The 21944-nt window shown below is 46.0% G+C and overlaps 1 protein-coding gene across 3 annotated transcripts; it reads left to right on the top strand.

Annotated features, from left to right (window-relative positions):
* Window positions 1–378: 378 nt before the first annotated feature.
* On the top strand, window positions 379–21460 carry LOC103365761 (protein arginine N-methyltransferase 8-B). 3 transcript variants are annotated; one of them, XM_008293293.1, is made up of 10 exons: window positions 379–447; window positions 4322–4567; window positions 6002–6157; window positions 11543–11606; window positions 12437–12579; window positions 13786–13873; window positions 15127–15242; window positions 18680–18830; window positions 20778–20899; window positions 21377–21460. In XM_008293293.1, the coding sequence occupies exons 1-10, from the start codon at window positions 379–381 to the stop codon at window positions 21458–21460; spliced, it is 1239 nt and encodes a 412-aa protein (XP_008291515.1). The 3 variants fall into 3 exon arrangements, with proteins under 3 accessions (XP_008291515.1, XP_008291516.1, XP_008291517.1); XM_008293294.1 differs by having other exon boundaries at window positions 4331–4567; XM_008293295.1 differs by having other exon boundaries at window positions 4367–4567.
* The last annotated feature ends 484 nt before the right edge of the window (window positions 21461–21944 follow it).

Genomic DNA, 21944 nt, shown 5'->3' on the forward strand with positions numbered 1-21944 from the left:
CTCTCTCTCTCTGCAATCTGCTGAGATCCCTATCTGCGCTCGCCGGGCCGTGGGACAGGATGTTGCATTCATATCTCAGCTGATGCCAAATGCCAAATGATGCCTTTTCCTCTCGCTCTCTCCAGGAAAGCACACCGGTGGACCGCAAACTTTTGTGCCATGGAATCCACCGCACTCGGTGCCAACGGGGGCTGCGACGCTTTTGGGACCTCGTGTAGTTTTCACAGTCTTAGAATTTCCAAAGAACACTGCAGCTGGGGATGTAAATGAGAATTATTTGACCGAGGAGTCTGAAAAATCTGCGACGCGCACGTTGCTTTTCTCTTTACTTCTATCAAGTGCACATTTTTTTTCTTCTTCTTCTGTTTGCTGGCTCTTATGGGAATTAAGCACTCGTCCCGCTGCATGCTCCTCAGGAGAAAGATGGCGGAGTCTGAGAGCATTGAGGTAAGTGACAGAGACACCTTTGATTCTCCTACTTAGAACGCCGGAGCTCTGAGTTGGTGTGTTTTTACGCAATCTGCCCGAATCTCGAATGCGTCCTGCATCTTTTACTAGAAGTTGCATGTCGGACAAATTGCAGGATGCTGACTGTCCGGAGAGTGAGACAGCAATCTGTCTCCTCTGTTTGCGAGGCTTGTTTATCCCGACGACAGAACAGGCGTTTAGTGCAGAGCTGTCTTCGGCTAAACGCACAAACATGATGGAAAAGTCGTATTTATCAAAATCAAACACACACAAAACGCGTCACTGCCGAGGTTAGGATGCTCTGCAAAGATCCCGGTCCACTTTCATCTCACTGGGATCTGTCCTGCATCCCATCCATGCGGCAGTCTGGATGCACGTGAGGCTCCAAGTTTGAATAAGGAGCATGTTTGTGGGAGGAAACGTGAGGAGCGACGGGACAGTGAGCTGCTGCTGCTGCTTCACTCTGAGCTCAGATGGGAATCACTTGCGCTGTCCAAGGTACTGCAGCACCTTGCAGACGCAGCTCAGGATGCTGTGTGGAGCACTGTTTAGTGCACAAAGTAGGTTTGAGCTGAAGATTTCATGTGTCAGCGTCGTTCAACTCAATCCCAGCCCCCCTCTTTATGCCTCAAATGCAGAATTTCATCTGACTGTGGCTGCTGGTTTCCCTTTTCCTCCCCCTCCGCCTCCACAGGCAGCACAGCAGACTGTGAGCCCCTATGTTTTATTGAGCTGTGTGCACATCTGTATTCCAAATGTGGCCCGGCTACAGGACTGATGCTGATCTATGTGGAAGTGATGCTTAAGAGATGCGAACACCCTGTGAAGTTAGAGACAGCCTCGTGTTGCTTCGTTATGCATTATTCATCACCACAAGTTCCCTCAAAGCAAGTTCATGGAAAATGCTCCTGCTCAGACTCACAACATTTCTATCAATAAGCTCATTTGTGAGGGCAGGAGGCAACTGATGCTGTACACTGAGGTGGATCTTTTCCTTTCTGCTCATCTGCTCTCTGCTGCTTTGGAATCTTATCAGAGGCGTCTAAGAGGCATAATGGAGGTGATTCTCTCTCCTGCCTGCTAGAAGACCTTTTTCTTCCTCCAATAAATGATGAGCTAAGATGCAAACCAAGGCCTCCTCGGAGGAAAATGCTGCACATCAACTACGTTAGCACACATTCTAGGAGATGCAATGAACCACATTCTGCAGCATTTACCCAACAGCCCACTGACTCCAGGATGCGCACCGGGCTCGACTCCAACAGGTACAAAGTGACCGAGTGTGTCCTCTCACGTGGAACAGAAGATGCAAGCGTATGTCCTTCTCGAATAGCAGCTCTCACCTCGGTGCAGACACGAGGATCCGCTCCGAAATAGAACCTCAAATGTGTTTATCTGTGGCGAGGGTCAAAAGGCAAGGACGCACCTCGGCCCTCTGCTTCGCCGGCTCTCAGTTACACTCGCTGCAGCTGCTCTCCTTCCCCAAAGTTTGCTTTAATCGATCCCGGTAATGACAGCCAAGAGTGAGTTTTGTTTTTCCTGCATTGCAACTTTTAGGAAGTGCTTATCGGATCGCGTGTTAAACTTGGCAGCCTTAATCACCTCTCTCCGTGACCCTGTCTTGTAATTATTGACTCCCCTGTCGCTGGCTCGGAGCCAGCTGTTTATCAAATCCGGCTTCTTTTTGCTTTCCCTGTAGTTTTTTTTTTGTTATAAAGAAGATGCCAAAGTTTAATCAGCAGTCTTTACACCTGCAGCGGTATGCGTCTCATGGCTGACCACAGTGTAACTTTAGGTCAGTGGAAAGTCTCCCCAATGATCCAAATGATTAATATATGAGCGCGGCCTTTACACAAATAGTCGGGTAATATCCTGCGCTGAGCTGGGAAGTGCTTCCACTTCAGATCTACATCAGAGCTGAAAGGATTAAGTTCAGCAGTTGGTCTTTAATTACAAGTCAGCCTTCATCAAGAATGTGATCTTTTATGTAATCAAGAATCAAAACCAGAGTTTCAGGATGCAGAAAGAGGCCTCGCTCTGAATGCAATGTTCACCATAAAGAAAAACTACTGATTTGTTTTCTACCAGTCAGTAAAATAAAACAGTCAGAAGGCAGCTCTCAGTTCAGGTTTGGCTTTCAGTTTCGCTAAACATTGCATGCTAAGCTATGCTAAGCTATGCTAAGCTAGACTTTGCAGCTTAAGTTGATGAGAATCCACCAGTTTTCCAGGTAGTTCCTTGGTAAGAAACGACTATCTTGACCTGACGAGGACTTTAAATCAAAAGTAAAGGATGACCAGAGTGGCTGCAAATCACCACCAGACAGGTAAAGGTCCGCTCACACCTCACAGCAAACTACTCAATAGTTGTGCAAACTTTTCTCTCAAAACCTCAAAAGCTTCACGGCAGCGCTGGAGAAAAAGTGACGGGGAGCTCTGAGTTAATGGGATTCATCCAGTGGGAATCATGAACATCTGACAATCCATCCAATAGTCGTTCAGTTATTTCAGTCTGGACCCAAGCGGCGGGCAGATACACCAGCACCGCCGTCCCCTGAGCCCAGACGTTAGCGTTGGCTGCTCGTGTGCATCAGAAGCGAACACCTGGCATTTAAGTGACCCGGGTCACAGATAATGCAGACCCATTATGTCCACACATTTACTTTTCGGCCCACTATGTCCCCGTCTTTGCCATTTAAGCCCAGCAGCAGCAGGATGGAGTGAAAGATAAATCCTGTATGATAGCCTTTAAAAAGGAACAGATACAGGTAGGGAGGAGCAGGGAGGAGAACCAGCTCCTCCAACCGAGGAGGAACCAGTGCAGCCGACAGAAATCCCAGCTGAAGCCCTCACAGTGCTGTCAGCTGGATTGTGGTGTTGGGGGGACGATCCACCTCATCGACTCTGTTATGTGTCACTTCTGTTAGAGGAGTAACGACTAATCTGATTTATTATCCTAAAAGAAACACTTAAATTAGGACAACAGGAAGGTGAAACTACCTGAAATCAACAGAAATATAAGACAGACTTCTGTCAAACTCTTGTGCTGGTGTGTGAGCTGGACTTCCTGCAGGATGTTATTGTTGTAATCTCAGCATTTACCCTGAACAAGGGGCATTAGGGCAAAATTAAACCTGCAAGAAAAGTATGCAAAACATCCAGTATGACACAGAAGACCAGACTGGATAAACGGAAAATGAGCAGGTAGAGCTAAATGAGAATCATGTTCAAGTCTTTAGTCGTCTTTACTTCTTTGTTTTACGCCGTATGAAGACGATAAGTACATGATTGTAATCGTGAAGCTGGTCGTCTGAAAACAACAGCTATTCCTGTCCACTCTGCCAAATGTTTTTATCATTTATTTTTAGATGCCTGAAAGTTGGAATGAGAATAAACAGCAGAATGGCTTATTGGCTCAATGCTGAGATGCAGGGCGTCTGATTCTCCGTCCCTCCCTCCTCCGACACACACCAACACACACCAACACACACCAACACACACCAACACACACACCGTGGCTAGACGTCCTCGCAGGCCGTCGGGGTGATAATCAGGGCATTACGGGCGTACCTTCTGTGCGGAGCAGAGCTCTCTCTCCGTCTCAGCCTCCTGCCGACAGACAGACCGACTGCATGTCAGCGCTGAGCGTATTCTCCAGACTCAATGGGCCGTCTGCACTCGGTGAACTCACCAGACGGCTGCTTGGAACACGAGCTGCGAGGCACGAGTGCAGATAAAAATGTTAAAGGGAGCGACTGATAAGTCAGAGCTAATCGCTGTCCGTGAACCACAACCTCTGATAGTACTGCCTACATCCTTATTTTGTTTCGTATTTCTCTGCTTCCTCTTTCCAGCCACCGCAGTCACAACCACAGCCGATCCGCATAATTCCATCCCAGTCGGCACAGCCAACCTCGCTGCCCAAGCCTGTGCCTTCTATCCAGCATGCTCCTCGGCCTCCGCTCCCGCCGCACACGCCACATGCTGCCAGCCTGCCGAGCTGCCCGGGCCGGGGCAAGATGTCCAAGTTTCTTAATCCGGAGGAGATGACCTCACGAGACTACTACTTCGACTCGTATGCCCACTTTGGTATCCATGAGGTATGCCTGCAGGGCCCACAATAGTTTTTCACCAGTTATTCTCAAGAAAAAAAGGAATTCAGGAGCTAAAAACCAGATTTCCTGTATTTCTACTGCGTATGAGCTGCTACACTGCCTGCAGCTCATGCCTGAAACTACAGGACGCTGTAACAAACACAACCGCAAAGTTTACAACAGGGTAAATTCACAAATACATACAACATTTATACCATAAGTAGATCGATATGGTACCCTTTAAAATATTAATATAGCCGTCTATATATACAAGCTCCTTTGTCAGGTGTCAAATGTCAGTCAATGAAGAGAAGTAATACGACTATTTATAGAAGCTAAACAGAATAAAATCGAACTGGGAAATATTCCTGTAAGATCCAGTTGATGTTCACGTCCACAGTTTGGTTATTAACCCCTTCACTTCCACCTAAAGGCGTTCATTCATATCATCAAACTGTCTGATTATGTGTAGTTTCTCTGACTCAGGCTGACCAGGAGTCACACCAACACATCTGTGGCTAAATGTCCTCATAACTAACAGCAGTAAAGACCAAACTACAGGTGGAAGTTTTGGTCTGAAGGACTTTAATGATAATTTCGTGTGACTTTTGCTGAAGGCTCTGTCCCAGGTAGCTAATCTACTCTCAACCTTTAAACCAAGAGCTTTATGTCATGGATGGTTTGGGCCGAGGCCGGGCTACACTCAGCCAATCTCTTTAAAGGAAATGAGTTTTGAACCTCCTGAGAAAAAAAAAAAAAACTGCCTGGGAAGCTCAACTCATGGCAGATGTCCTGCTAAGCTCTACACACCGTCTGGAGTTGATGAGGAACGGCAAGGGACTGAGGCAATTTCAAAACTTATGAAACTTTTCCAATAATGATCAACAGTAAGCCTTTATTAAACATATTAGAAACCTTCCTTTCTTCTCTTATCACGCTCATATTTCCACCATTCAAGTCAGTATCTCTGTCTGTCTGTGTGGTTGCCTTCTGCCGTCAGAGTTCAGCTCTATTCTAGAAAGTATTAGAGGCTGCATAAGAGCAGCATGTTCCTGCTGTGACCTATGAGATGATTTTTTTTTATATTTTTGGAATGTAGGTCAGGTGTATTTTTGTCATTTCTGAGTATTCTTCACACAAGCACACACATTGTGCAGGAGAAGGAGACGGAGACGAGCTGCAGACCGGCTGCAGGCTCACGGGGCTTATTCAAAACACCAACTATGGATTCGATTGTAGAAGCACAGGGCTGAGAGGGAATAGAGGCAGATTAGGTGAAGGCCATCTGTGTGTTGTTTGTCACCGTTCCACCGTAGATATCACAGCAAATCCAAACCCACGATGTCCAGCCAATGTTTTTTAATTTAATGAAACCAAATTGTCACTCTCTCCACTGCACAAGTGTAAATGTATTCCTGATGATTATTTCCCACAAACCAGGAAATGCTGAAGGACGAGGTGAGGACGCTCACCTACAGGAACTCCATGTACCACAACAAGCACGTCTTCAAGGACAAGATCGTGCTGGACGTCGGCAGCGGGACCGGGATCCTTTCCATGTTCGCGGCCAAAGCCGGGGCAAAGCATGTTTATGGGGTAAGACGTGTTTCCTCGGATCTATTCACCGCGGTGACGAGCTGCATGTATGTGACAAAACATACAATGTTTAAGGAATACCTTCTCTGACATGCAGGTGATAACAGCGTGCAGCCTCACTGGCAGGTTGACCGATTGAGCCGTGGCGGTTTGAGAGCTCTTATTATCGTGTGCTGGAGCAGAAGTAATTGCTAGTCAGGGCATGTCTGAGAATACATGCCGCATGCACACACTGGCTTGGGATAAGCATGTGGAACTTATTTTTATACGGTGGCTCCAGACAGCTTGTATGTGCTTCGGGGAAGGAATGATTAAGTTGGAATAACCGAGGGACTTGTTGTGAGCTACTGCTTGACATTATGCGTTTGTGTGTGACTTTGCCTCGTGTCCTGTGTTTGTTTGCCTTTCCTTGTCCACTGTCTCACTCCGTCTCCCTCTCACCATCATCCTGTTGTTTTGTGCCTTAAATGCTCTGCTTCACTTTGCTTTATGTTGCTGCCGTCCATCTGACAGGGTTTTATCCCCGTAAACGGTGCTCAGATTTCCGGGATTTACTTCACTCTCGACTTAGAGCCTCTGGGTTTTAGCTCTGCACCAAAAGCTCCACACCTTTATCACACCTTAAGTTTATAAAGCTTGATGTGAGAGATGGGCCTGTGAGGTGAGAGAACTGGGCTCCGGTCCAACAGGAACATCGCTCCATCATATGGACCTTGTTAAAGAAGAAAAACGATACGAGTCGTTCTTGGATCGACGGCGTCGCCATAAAACACTGTTGCTCAATTCACAGAATCCATACGCCTGATACGAGTCCACATTTAATATCATTTGTACCTCATCACTAAAGGAATGATGTGATTTATTTTGCTCCTGGTAAACCAGGCAAGGCCAAATGCAAATAAATTAAAAGTAAAAATCTGTGGCACATGTAACAGATTCAAGGTGAACTTTAACGGATCCGTACCAAGAAATGAAGAGTTGCTAAAAGGAATGAAAATAAACAACAACAAGGACAGTAAATCATATAAATCATATGCATGTGTAATGTGATTAATCCATAAATAAAAAACATGGAAAGTCACTCAATTACACCAGAAGCTAGCCGAGGTAAGCTACCCATGCACTCAGAAACGTCTGCAGCTTGAACCCCCAGAGGACTGAGATCCTCGTGAAAAAGGCTCAAACTGTGGTTTGGATTGAATCGGGTCGGCTCAGATGCCCGTTTACGGTGCACAGTGACAGAATCAGATCCAACATTGGGCCGAGGCTCAATAAATCCTTTTGCATCTCATTCACTACTTCCAAAGTGTAATGTGAATACTGCTCTCTGCACTACGGTCAAAGCCCAGAAGACCAAAGAATCAAAGTGAAGTGTGCAGTGGATGAAGCAGCGAGCCAATGAGACAATTAAGACCAGGATAGTTCCTCGTCTTTCTGCAAAAAAAAAAGAGCCAGAAAAAACAGCCTCGCAATAAATCAAGTGAGCTTATTGGCCGACCTTATCTCCTCTTCATTGACTGAAGACACAAACACTTCTTAAGGCTCGTCTCTTACTTCAGTTCCACACTCGATACCCCAACCGACACCAAACGGTTCTGAAATCAAAGGCAGACGCATGCTGATGAGATGATATAAACATACAGTATCTGGAAAATGGCATAAGCAACACGGAAAATTTGTCAGGTACTTTTGTGACCCATCAAATTAGTCGCATAACACATGATAGAATACTGGTTTTGGGTTTAGGACTTGGATCGGTCCATTGAGTTGTTTTCTACATGTAGCTAACACATAATAATATCCGTATTATTATTATCCATATCGCTGTCTAACAGCGTCAGCGTGCATGAGCGCTAACACCAGAAAGAAGCTGCAGGAATCACTTGAGTGTCATTGTCAGCCAATCCTGTGATTTGCATCATGTGGTAGCAACATGCCGCTTTTCTTTACACATAACAGCCCAAAGAGCAACTGATGGGCCACATATATTGAAAGACCATAAGATGGCCAAAAGGGACTGAGCTGAATGCAACTCATGCTTTCCACATGAGGACCTCAGTGTGAGACAAGAACCTGCTGAATGTTTGCTGGTGAATTAAAGCTTCTTCATGTAAGTTTGCTGTCAAATTTAGTTTCTGCCCTCAAGCAATCAACAACCCTTAAGGCTGCTTTAAATAGCTTTAAAACCACATGAGTCAAACAGGAACTAACACTGGAGCTGAAATTGGCCAGTTTGGAGCTAAAACAACACCGACTTTGACGATTTTTCGTTCTCGTATTGCTCAACTTCTCCCAGCTTGCATAAGTTAAAGGTGAACAGCTCGGTCTCGGGGGACGGGTGCCTCGACGTCTGGGCAAAGTTACAGACTCGTACTGGCCGCGTCCCCGGAGTAAAGGACTCGCCCGCGGCCACGGCTGGAGTGACGGTGACTCTTGGTGACACCGGCGAGAGGTGCAAGAGGCGGCGTGAGAGGTGGTGCCTCTGTGGACGGGCCCCGAGGCTTCAGCGCCGCCACCGGAGCGTGACTCTGACGGACACGTGGCTAATGGCTGTCTCCTCTCACCGAGGCTCACAAACAGATGAGGAATCATTGCCAATTAGGAGGCCGGCGTCAGGATTATCACACAGCGACAGCACACACACACACACACACACACACACACACACATGCATACACCTGGTGAAGCAGTGCTGTTTGTTTGTGCAGTTGGTGCTAATGGGCACCAGAGGCAACAGAGGCCTCATGACCGAGAACAGGGCTGCTCCAGGGAGGCGCTGCTAATGTGAAACCCCTGAAAACTGAAGATAGAAAGTAGAGGCCAGAGTTTTATTTCTGTATTTATGTTACATTTAGTTGCAATAAAAAGAAATATCCAAGTCTTTGAGGTCTTTTAATTCGTCAATCTCTCCCCCCAAAGACCTAATTCTTCCACGATCGGCCCACCTGAGTGCTTTCTCAGCCCGCTTCCTCCACAACAGTCCCAGCCTGGCTTAGCCTTTTTTATGATCCACAGCTCCTAAAGTTCATTCAAGAGTCCCCCCGTTTGATTACGACCAGATGGATCTCTTGCAGCATGAATGAGTCTGCAGACCTCTGACAAAAAAAGAAAACAGAGCCCTGAGGCATGAGGACCAGAGTACACACACATTTAGGTGAAAATCTATACTCTCAGACTCCCAAATGCTGTTAGAGCCGAGTATTGACAAATGTCCGCCGCTGAATTATGTCCTTATTTCGTTTGAGAGCTGCTTACTTGAAGTGTCCAGAGTTTAGTCTGATAAATGGAGGAGCTTTACTAAACTATGACGGTGTTATTATGGCGCGACAATAAATGAGCTGAGCGTTCGCAGGCAGAACAAGAAATACGAAAAATGTCAAGCAAAGAGCTCAGGATGGGGAAAAAAAAGGTACAAAAGGTAAAGCAGGGAAGAAATGTGACGGAGATTTCATGAGAAGAAGAAAGAAATAGCAGCAGGATAATTTAAAAGAATCCAAAATGTCAAAAGAGTAATGAAACTAGAAGTTGAAGGTCCCATCAGGGCTAAATGGGTAGTTGCAGTTGAGCAGTGACTAATCTCCACCTTAATTACCTTTAATTAAGATGCTCCGGCAGTGCTTCAGTGTTTCTCACAGAGCCGTGTCACCTTGTAAATTCTCTCCCTTTATATTCTCTTGCCGTCCACTATTTCCAGCGTGACTCCAGGGCACTTCCTGCAATGCTAAATTAACCTCAGTGCATGATGTCAGCTGATAATCCGTCCCTCGCTAGTTACCTGCTGCTGTCAAGGCACACAAGTCGTAGAAGCGCACACACACTGCTATCAGACGCCGCAGAGACAAAACTGCATCCAAATACTCAAAGCCGGTTGGCTGTTTTATCTCACTAGCCGAGATCCAGCTGCCCACTTTTCCATTTTTTATCTTTGTTTCGTGCAAAGAAATAATCCGGCGGTAGGCAGCCATGAAGTTCCATCAGCTAAACTGCTCTTTTCAGGTTTGCTAAGCAGGTGCGAGCCTGCGGTGTTCTATTCAGCAGCCGAACGGACGGCATCCACAGAGAGGCACTAAACAAAGATGACCTTGTTTCCATCCCCGGAGAGCGCCTTATGGATGGCTGCAGCGTTGGACAGACATTCTTGCCAGGAGCAAGGATTCAAAAATAAAGACTGAATACTGGATCTGTCTTTATTTAAAACCATGCACAGAATTATGATGAGTCTCCAGAGAGCAAGTGGAACTAATCTGGAGGAAAAAATAGCATCCTTGTGTCTAAAGACAGTTTCATGCTGATAAATAAGCTCATGAAATTCATCACATTGTCACAGATTAAACTGGTGGCTTTCAACCTTTTAGGCTTGTGACATCTTACTACAGAGCGATGAGAGGTCGGGGCCTTTTGAAAGACCCACCATTCAGTGTTCAGGTCAAATTGTCCATCCAGTTAAATGGTAAATGGTCTGTACTTATATAGCGCTTTTATCAGAGCGCTTTACAGTGTGGTTCTCATTCACCCATTCACACACATTCACACACCCAGTGGTGATGGAGCTGCCATGCCCGGTGCTGCCTGCCATCAGGAGCAACTTCAGGTTCAGTTCATGCTGTGCTGAAAACTACAGATTCTTCATAAAGATGGACGTACATCACTGTAGCAAGGTGTAACATCGCCCATTGGTTTGCATTGGAGCCCAGAGCTTGCAGTCGGCACCATACTTCCTGTTTGGAGACGTGCATGTCCTCTCCAAAACTAATCCTGGAAACCAGTCTCAACCACTACAACCAGGTTAATCTTTGCTTCCTCTAAGGGCAAAACAGCAGCAAAGCGTCCCATAAGCCGCCCTCTCGATGGCTAACCAGTCGTTTCTATGGCGATTACCACCAGAACACTAAATGTAGCCGCTGAGACCACAATGAATCCAAAGAACTGGTGCCGTAGTATTTCTAGAGAGACGTCGACACTTTCTGAATGGGTTGTAGGATCTAACGGCAGTCGGTGGCGTTCAAATTAAAACGCAGAATGAATCAGTCACACGGATGAAAGCAGCACTTTTACTTGTGCTGCTTGGTTTGCTTTTGTTGTGAATTCTTCTCTAATCAATCAGGAATGTTCAGGCTGCACTTGATTCTAAGGAGTCACGGAAAGTCCTGAGTTTCTGCAATTCTTGGGTAATAGCTTCATATTTCTCTTTGCCTCTTTGTGGCTGAGTTTGCAGTAGGCGTGTTATTTATCAGATTTATACACCAGTAATGGAGACACAGTTGGTCTTTTATCTGCAGCATTCCAGCCTATTCAGTAGAGCAGCAACATTTAGTCAAAGGAAGCCTTGTAGATATTACACTAATGATATTCTTCATTTAATTAGGTTTTCTTCTTTCCTGCCAGATTGAATGTTCCAGTATATCCGAGTACTCAGAGAGGATCATCAAGTCCAACCACCTTGACAGCGGTAAGAGCTTCCTCACCTCTCTGTTCTGATGACAATGCACTTCATGCTCAGCGATGGGAGCAATAAACCAGGTCATGATAGCGAGCGGAGACGCAGCAGGGAGCGCCGGTGGAGGAGGTGAATGCGGATGTGGTCTGCTGTCTGGGGGCTGGAATGACTGGGAATGTGTGAGGATGGTCAGACATCCAGATCTCTGTCATCCTCCCGTTATCAAACTGCTCCGCCGCGGCTCATTTGTATTCATTTGCGCCAACATGCCTCCAACTTACGTAACTTCAAAGCGTGTATTTTTATCATAGCACCCATGCAAATTCGAAAACAAATTTCCTGCCAAGCCACTGACTGTGCATCCACCAAATAATACCTCCATAAAGCATCCTGTCAGCAAGTGTCCTATCTATAAACCTATGAATAACAAGTATGCTGAAGTAATTTGGAGAAGAGTTAACACTGTGTTTACTCGGAGGGCTCGGACGGCGAATAAACAGGAAGCAATCACCGGCTGGAGTAACGGGGCTTCACGTGTCATTCTGACAGACACTCGCATCACCGCGGAAACTCTCCGGTAACTTCTTGCCAAAGCAGAACAAACAGAGCTGGAGTCGGCTAATCTTAGGCGGGCCAAAGATCCTCTTCTCCATTATAGTCCTCAGCTGGGCAGATGTCCACGAGGCTGCCGTGGTAGATGTACGAGCAGATGTGTCTCCACCGAGTTTCTGTTCTTTCTTTCTTATAAAATAACTCGTCAGTGCACACAGCCATAAAACACAGCAAAGCTTTGTTTTCATAAGTGGAACGTTAACCGGTTTGTAATCCGCTCTGCGTTTCAGTTATCACCATTTTCAGAGGGAAGGTGGAGGAGGTGGAGCTTCCTGTTGAGAAGGTCGACATCATCATATCGGAGTGGATGGGCTACTGTCTGTTCTACGAGTCCATGCTCAACACGGTCATCTTTGCCAGAGACAAGTGGCTGGTACGAGGATTGTCTTTGTGACTGACGTATATGTCGTAGACCAGACACAACCAGCGACTAGACACAAAACCATCATAATAACCACAACGACAGCATCACTCAGAGCTCTACCTCCTCTTCAATCGGTTGCAGAGAAAAACAACAGATTAATTAAATGGCCACTGAGTGCACTCTGCTGTTAGCCCAAATGAGTCCTAAATAAACATTAAAATCTGATATTTGCAGCTTAATAAATCAACCTGGTTATTGTGCACTGAAATTGGAAGCCACACTTTTTTTGACAACTCTGCATAACTCTAACCATGACATTAAATAAGTTAGAAGATCAGATGAGTTTGTGAAGACGTTTGTTCCTCCCACAAGCACAAATACCGTCTTAATCCTGGAAGGCTACTGATGGAGGTCTAGTACTTTTACTCCTTTCTCTCCAGCCGATGAGAATATTGCCAGACGACAGAAACTAACCCGTAGACTTGGACACGATGGCGCCACCATGAACTAAACAATATTAGCAAACAATGTCATCCTCTCCAGGCTGAAATTTCTATTCTTCAATTCATGCAGAAAACAGAAAAAGTCCAAAACAAACATGTTGTTAAATTATAAAAGACTAATATTAATGCAATACCATGCCATATGTCTTTATTAAGAAATAATTACCTCATAAACTTCTAATTATTATGCTCCTCATAATTAAATATCATCATTTTTTTTAACGTTTTTACTTTCTATGAGGCTAAATGTCCGTCCATGCCATCTACCTCATATCCCCTACAAATGGTTCCTGTCCCCAGGAAGGAAAACGCTGCTTAAATAAAACTGTTTTTTTAAAGATCATTTAACTTAATAAAGTCCAATTGTGCAATAACTGCTGCATTAATGCACAGATAGGCAATTTTATTATGTTAATATAAAGTCTATAGTGTTTGGAAGATTCTTACATAATTAACTACGATTTAATTGTTGAATATTTATTAGCTTTTGTAATTGGAAAGCAGCAGTTACAGTGTTATAGTCGTACAGTTATGCATCACTAACGGTGCCTCTACTCCAGTCGGGTCGGCACGCACAGGGAACAAAACACCTCCATAATTTAAACGTGTTCTTGGCTGAGGACTGAAATGTCACCGCTGCTGTAGTGTAGACCTTTCATAATGTGTTTAGAATTAATTTCTGAGTTATTTCCTTCCCTCATTTGTCAAACAGAAGCCCGGTGGATTGATGTTCCCCGACCGGGCCTCCCTGTATGTGGTGGCCATCGAGGACCGGCAGTACAAGGACTTCAAGATACACTGTGAGTACAGCCCGGGTGTTGGATCTGTGCATCGCCTGAGTCTGGATTCTCACATGTCCTGTACCTCGTGTGCGCTGCGTAGCTCCAACCGGGGCTCTGTCTTGATGGATGGCTGTAGAACTCCGTCCATAATGCCACATCACGCTCACACAGGTTTGGGCACACGCAGCCTTCCCAGTACTGCAAATACTTCTGGAACGGTTCCTCAGGCACAGAACTGGGGGCGATAATTGATATTATAAGTCAACAAGGCTCTCCATCTCTGTATCATCCCACTCTGAACCCGCCAGGAGGACTGTGGGCGATGTTTAGCTGCTGGACACAAAGCATAAGAAGTCAGCGTCAAGCCGGAGCACAACCCAGATGACAACAGGCACACAAACACTGCAGCAGCCAACAGGCCTCCTACTCACACTCCCCCATACATCTGGGAAATTATACAACCACAGTGCACCAGATAATATCCAGAGAAAGTCATATCACGCTGGCCCCAAAGCTTTCCTGTGATGTCTGGATGGTTCGGTTTAGTGAGCTATTATTCTCTCACTGTAAAGTATACACAGAACGAGACTGAGACGAGTGCACATATTGACCACAAACTTCTTCCTCCCCTGGCAAGAGGCCCGAGAAGACCTTAAGGCCCAGTTATAAGTGGCCTCCTGAAGCACTCGGGGGCTTCCTGTGATCATTAGTGGTATTCTGGGTTGCAGACTCTCTCAGCTAAGCGGGCAGCAGGAAATGCAAATACGCTGCATTACAAAAGCTCCCGGGGGACTGCGACCTGTTCATTATCACCAGTTCTCCAGCGCGCTCAAGTTGTTCTCCCCTTTTGGGTCACGACTGAGATGTTTGCTCAAACACTATCTAAGGGAGCTTAATGAATAATGTATGGGATGGTTTAGCTTAAGCAGCGAGGATATCTGAGGCGGGAAGGGAGTCTGCGTTCAAGGAGGCTCCTGTTTACAAACCGTCGCCGGATGCAATGTGACTTTCATCTGTCAAAGCGAGACGCGCTCCAAGATGACAGGAGGTGTATCTTCGGGGTCGCAGATCAGACTATTCTAGGAAGCTCTGTAAGTAATGCCCCCGAACTAGCGTTGTTTTACAGCCGACTGTTTACGCCTCCCGTGGCTACTTCCGCCCTAATAAGAGAATTAAAAAGCAAAAGGAAACAGAGGAGAAAAACTGAATATGCTTGCAGTTTACAAACACCACCTACAAGCATGGCGGTAAAGTGACTGTGTGTGTTCCAGGGTGGGAGAATGTGTACGGCTTCGACATGACCTGCATCCGTAACGTGGCCATGAAGGAGCCGCTGGTGGACGTCGTGGACTCCAAGCAGGTGGTGACCAACTCCTGCCTGATCAAGGTGAGTGCCGGTAAACTCTGATCACATTCTGGCTGATTGGTTATAACTGTAACTCCGACACAAAGCAAACGAGATTACGTCGGTCTGCGCGATGCGACACTTGGCTGGTAACTTCATTTAGCATGCGCCAGATGCAGCTCGGTACGCGAACAGCCTCAGACTCACATGCATCGATGCCGTCGGTGGTTATTAGGCAACACTAACAGCCTATAAAGCCATTACCACTGAGGTTCAGATTTCCTGGCCTTGGAACCACACCTGAGAAACAATTTCTGCACTAGATTGATTTAGTGGCCGTCCTGGAGCTCTTGATCATGTAACCTGATTTCTTCCAGCAGATGGCAGGTTTAAGGAGGGCTACCTGTCCATGTAGGCGGCTCAGAGCTAACAGCAGGTTGCCTTCTACAGCTCTCACCTAAGGTCCATTTACTAATTGTTCTGGAGCTTTAAATGACATTTTCTCACTTTTTGAACCATCTGAACGTGAACCAGCTTCTGACGACGCTGCAAACTGCATCTACTCACGAGATAAAAAACAGAAGCTCCAGATGGTGACTAAATGCATCTTGTAGAGACATTGTTTTCCCAATTGAGGCTAAGCCCAGTTACGGCTGCCAGAACTGGCTAGGTTCTGGGTGTGTGGATTAGTTTGGGCTGAGCATACAGTAGCTGCATTCGGAGTGACGATGTGAACCGGGCCGAGAGACGGGCCAAGTTCAGATTCAGCACCTGGATTCTGGGGCATCGTAGCTGGGCTGCGTTTCTCCTTCTGGCCTGCTGGATTTGGGCCACACTGAGACCAAACAATTTTAGCTGCAAACTGATTGGTAGTGAGGTGTTCCTGGAACAACAATGGTGCCGGTTCAGACAACAGCTGTGGAGGAAAACTGGACTGGAGTGATTATCGTTCACATCAGGACAGATGCAGGATTTAGCTTCTACTTAATATTTTTATTATTAATAATGTGAATAATAAGAAAACTAAAACTAGCTGCCTGCTTGCAACACGACACGATTACGTTCTGTCTTTCTGTTTTATTGCAGTTGACATCAAGAAAGTTTATAATTTTTTGACTTTTGAGTTGAATCGAGTGAAGTTCATGATGCTGCACTGCCACACTTGGACGGCGAACGCAAGAGCAGCGCGCATGCTGGTAACTTTATTAAAGTGAATCAGTGATGAATCAGCCTCGGGCATGAATCATACATCAGTAGTAGCCTAATTTTACGCATGATAAGCAACGATAAAGACACAAAAATATGGAAATGTATGGCAAAAACAGGATATTGTCAATATTTTAGAGAACCCAACAAACTTCCACAGATCATCTTTTCAGGGGAGCTCATGTCTTATTAAGAGGAAGCGAGCTCCCGCTGGCCCCCCTGCAGCTCGCACCCTGATTACAGTTTAGCGCGAGTACATTATCATTTCATTAGGCCGCCCCATAAACAGTGCTGCTGCTGGCATTAATTAACATAGTGAACCACACTCATACGCCACCTGTAACTCCTGACCGGTCAGCACAGAGTCCGACACACTGCGGCTGCTCCGGCTACGACCTTGATGCCTCGTCGGCGCCTCTCGCTGTGAGATTCAGACGGATCAGACCGCCACGCCATGCATGTCAATAGCAGCCCGTCTAGTCTTCCCCTGATTGTGCTCCTTGTCGTGGTGACCTTCTTATCGCGAGCATTGATTAGTCGGCTCGGCCCCGTCTCACCTCCGTCCTAGTGGGAGATTGTTGTGGGATCCTACGCCGCTCAGCCACAACAATAAAACTCCTGAGAAGTCAAGTGAATCCAAATGATCGTCTTGTTGCAATGCATTATTGTTTTTGGGAAACTTCTGGTCCTGGCATACATGTGGATGTGGAGACAGCACCCACGCTGCTGCACATGAAACACCCCGACAGCAGAACAGGAACCGAGTCCAAGGCATTGACCAAGCCACCAAACTAGCTAAATCCAAATCTGAACTAACTGGATGCACCAGAACCAGACACCCCACGTGCTCCTCTACCCACAGAGTTCAGAGAAGTTTGGCGAACACAAGGCGACAGGTAGTTTTAATGTTGTGGCTGATCATCTTCATGCTGCTGTTTGTTTATTCCTCTTTTCTTTCAGCGTGGCATCAGAGAGAACAAGCAAACTAAAAGAGCACAGAATAAACATCGTCTCTGGATCTTGTAAAGGCAAAAAAGAAAAAAAGCCTTACAACAATGATACCCCGCTGACGAGCTATATTGTCTTTAAATGGATTACCGAATGACCTCATTAAAGCTGCAACGCCGAGCAGCAGCACACACAGGACCCCACGTTATTAAACCGCTGCTCCGAACTTTCCTAACAATACTCAGGGAGGATCATTAACGAGTATAATCTCTGAGAAAATAATTAATTTATCATTAACAACCTGCATGATAGTGCTCCTAAATTTTTTATTCTGCCTTTAGAGTAATTGCACGAGGGTAAACATTGCAGCGAGTTATATTGCCGCCTTAAACTTTAAAATGTGACTTTGAGAAGTTTATACTGCACGACCAGAGCACACGTCTCGCTAAATGTGTTTATGGGAGTGATTATTTTTTAAAGACAGCAGGAGGAATCTGACATTAATATTGCATTGTTTTTATTGCCAGCAAACATAAGGCTCATTCCTCCACAGCAAATGTGGCATCTGGCACCAAAGCCAGCGAGCTCCAAGTGAATAACTATTAGCGCTGATGGTACATAAAACGGGATTATGACAGCGCTGCCTACATGTTTATCCTGCGGCGCGGTTTTCAGGTGAGCCGCATTCCCTTCTGTTGGGCTCAGTAATCAAAGCTGATGCGATGTGTTGGCGCAGTGCTGGAGCCAGGATGTGGAACAACGTGTTCTTCTTTAAACGTGACCTGGTGGGATGATGCGGTATCAGATACCCCGTTAATCGGACTGGAACCGGGGGACGCTCACGGATTCGGGGCTTGGCACGGTGCATTGAACACACTCAGAGCTCTCACATGATGCCGGCTCCTTCTCGTCCTGAACAAGAGTTACTGTCCTCCTTAGGAATTTGGCACAGTCCCACCGGGGCTTGTCTTTGCAGGTGGAAGTTGGGTCGTACTTCTTAATGTTGGTCCGTGACTTTCCGCTTATATTTCTACAGCATCGAGGTCAGAATCAAACTAACTGCAGCTTAAGGGTGTAGGCCAACCTATTTTCAGTGTTTTGTGCTAAACGAACCGCCTGCTGGTGGGAACTTGATCTTCAACATTAAAGTGGAACTCTATCTCCTCTAACTCTTCACCAGAGTGCAAAGTTTGTACCTTACAAAGGGCCTGTTTCTTATGATAAAGGTTTTCCTCTAAAAAGACAACAAGTGATGGATAACTAGTGGTTTAAAAACATCGTTCTACGTGGTTCATACATTTGAAACGAGTCTCTACCTTTAACAGGAGGTGGACATCTACACCGTGAAGGCTGAAGACCTCTCGTTCACCTCGTCCTTCTGCCTGCAAATCCAGAGGAACGACTACATACATGCGCTGGTCACGTACTTCAACATTGAGTTCACCAAGTGTCACAAGAAGACCGGTTTTTCTACAGGTAGGATGGCACACACGTGGTCTTAGATTAGGTGTTTGTATGCAATAGAGCTACACCTTACTAATGAAAGTTAATCTGGTCCTCCACAAGAAAACAAGGAAAGAGTATAGCTTAGCTTGAAATCTCTTTAAATGTGCCACAACCTGTTATCTTCAATAAGCATAAAGGTTGAAAGCCGAGGGGCAGATCAAAGTTCCCCTTTAGGTGCATTTATGTGAGAACATAATGTCCTCAGAGGCCTAAAATCAAGACCTTTGGGTGCAGACACACAACTGACACAAGACATCTGCAGCATTAATACAGGAAGTGTTTCTGAAGCTCACCGTGTTTCATGCATGTATTTTTTTTTTTACATCTTGTGTGTTCCCAGTGGTGCTTCATTTAAAAAAAATGTCCCCGACTAATTTCCAAGCACTGGAATGATTGACATGATTCAGAGAGTCAGCATTGGTGTGATTCCAGGGAGTCGGTATCAAACCCTGTGTGTGACTGACCTCTAGTGGTGCTGCAGCAAAGATCATCTACAAGAGAAAAAAACATCCAGAAATTGAGATGAAAAGCCAAATGAATTGTTGTAACTGTTGGAGGAACAATAAATCTCTATTTGCTTCACCATCATGAGGACCTTGTAGCTTTCACACCAGCAGATATATCATTTCCTACCCGCTGCTTTGTCCGCCCTGCTCGCTGCCTTTTATTGATTTTCTGCAAGTTTGTCTGTCAAGCAAGTTTTCCCAATGTCAGACCTGAAGACTCGCCTGCCAGAAACTTGAAGACACACATCTAAACTTACAGCCAAAGCGTGCCGTCGATTCCCCGTACGGTCTTGAAAGACGGTTGCATCAGACACGGAGGAGGCTTCTCAGAAAAAGGCAATCAGAGGTCAAAGATTCCATTTCATGCTGGTCAGTAGAAATGCCATTTCATCTCCCGCATTAGCATGAGAAACACAACTAGCTCGTCGCTGCCTTTGTTGAACTGTGCCCCAAAAAAAGTGAGAGCCGGGCCAGGCTGACTGGCAGGCCCTTTTATCTATGGACTCACAAAGAGCTCGTCTATAAAGCCAGCGCTACCAGGCTACCCCAGGACAGCTGGCAGAAATTCCATTTAAGTGGTGCTGACCTTTTGAATCTCGGCCAAGTGATGTGATGGTCAGGGCACCGGGGACGCTCACATTTGTTTTGGAGCCTGGGTGTCAGGTTCTACCTGCCTGTTTCCATGCACCGGCACACACACACACACACACACCTACAGCACACACGGATGGATGCACATAAGGTAGAACAGTAGATCCAGAGTGGAGCAGTGATGAAAGACTGAAGCAGCAGAGCAGAGGTCAAGACAGTAGGCGTGCATTCTCTGGCATTTACCTGAGAGATGTCATCTTGAACTCACACCGACCTGCCTGCTCCGTCTCGCACTGTTGCCTCACTGTTTGTGTTTACGCTCTGGTAGAACAATTTGTCCGTTGCATGCTTGAGCAGACAGAAGATCCTTGGTTCCACTGAAAAGGGTTAACTGGACGGGGAGATGAACATGAATTATTGACGAGGGGAGGACACGCTGCACTGCTGCCTCGCATCTGAAACATTTAGACAGCTCAGGTTTCTACTGGTGCAGCTTTAGTCTTAATTTTTAATAGATCGTTACCATTTTGTAAGTCATTATTATTAACTTGGGTTGCCAGGTTGTGAAAGAACCCCCATCTCCTCATGTGGCTGCTAATCCATCCTCAAGTCAGCAGTTGTAGATATTACATCATTACTTAGGGAATGTTATACCTCATATCTATAGTTGAAGATTTTGAGAATTACAGCAGCGATTAATGAACACTATAAAAAAGGACTTTTTGCAATCTGGCAACCTGATGATTGTCCTGAAAGTGTGTTTCTGTGTTTGTGTGTGTGTGTGTGTGTGTGTGTGTTTGTGTGTGTGTGTGTGTTGTAGCTCCAGATGCTCCGTACACCCACTGGAAGCAAACCGTGTTCTACCTGGAGGACTATCTGACCGTGAGGAGAGGAGAAGAAATCGTCGGCAGCATCGCTATGAAGCCCAACGAGAAAAACATTGTGAGTATAGCGCTCCCTACTGTTCATGTTGTGTCAGCAGGAGTAAACACAGGACTTTTAATTAATTGAATCAATAAATAGTAATAATAAACACAATATAAACAATGCATTGCAGCACTGTGGGGGTCCTTACCTACAGGAATGACTCACTCCCTCCTCTCCGGTGCTGTGCGGCGGTCAAGCCGGCAGCAGCAGCAGCAGCACTGCAGTGACTTGAACAAACAGCAGGTTTTACTGTTGACCTTGCCGGCGTCCTCTCCTCCCCCTCTGGGATGGAGACGCAGCACCGCCACCGGCAGCTTTCTCCTGTTGTCTGACACAAACACTCAAGTGTTGATTTAACACCGTGCTCTGCTGTCGGGTCAAAGTGGAAAATCTGTTGGTAGTTTTTTTTTCCCCTCACGTTCCCCGGCGTGTTTGATCGATTGTTGTCTCACCAAACAGCCATGTTTCTCTGTTTCCGTCTCTCTCTTGCAGCGTGACTTGGACTTTACCTTTGAGCTGGATTTCAAAGGGCAGCTGTGTGAAGCGGCCATAGCCCACGACTACAAGATGCGTTAAGTTCGACTGTGGGAACGTCGGTGCCCCCCCACTGAGTCCAAGCCCCGAGCACCGGAGGGAGACAGAGACACTCCCATGACCACAGACAGACACACACAGTGGGATGTGAGCGGATCAAAAAGACCAGGCCGAGGAGCAGGCGGAGGCGGCCCCGTTGACAATATCAGTATTGTCTGAATAAAATGTACGATGAGAGCAGGAAGTTACTACGGCTGACTGTTAAACAAATCTGAATGTAACACTGACTAACGAGGTCAGGAATATTTTCTAGTCTCGATGAATGTTACTGAATATCGATGTACGTGTATGTGAGATGGAGTGACGTACCTGTGTGTTCTGTTCAGTATTTGTTTTCCACGATAACTTGGATCCGATGACGGGGTAGATTTTTAGAACACATAGAGCTCATCTGATGGATTACTGTAACGTCCACATTCTTTTATAGGTAGACAAAAAGTGTAATTCTTATGTCATATTACGTACC

This window comes from Stegastes partitus, unplaced genomic scaffold, assembly GCF_000690725.1.
Source record: "Stegastes partitus isolate 25-593 unplaced genomic scaffold, Stegastes_partitus-1.0.2 Scaffold871, whole genome shotgun sequence".
Classification (NCBI taxonomy): domain Eukaryota; kingdom Metazoa; phylum Chordata; class Actinopteri; family Pomacentridae; genus Stegastes; species Stegastes partitus.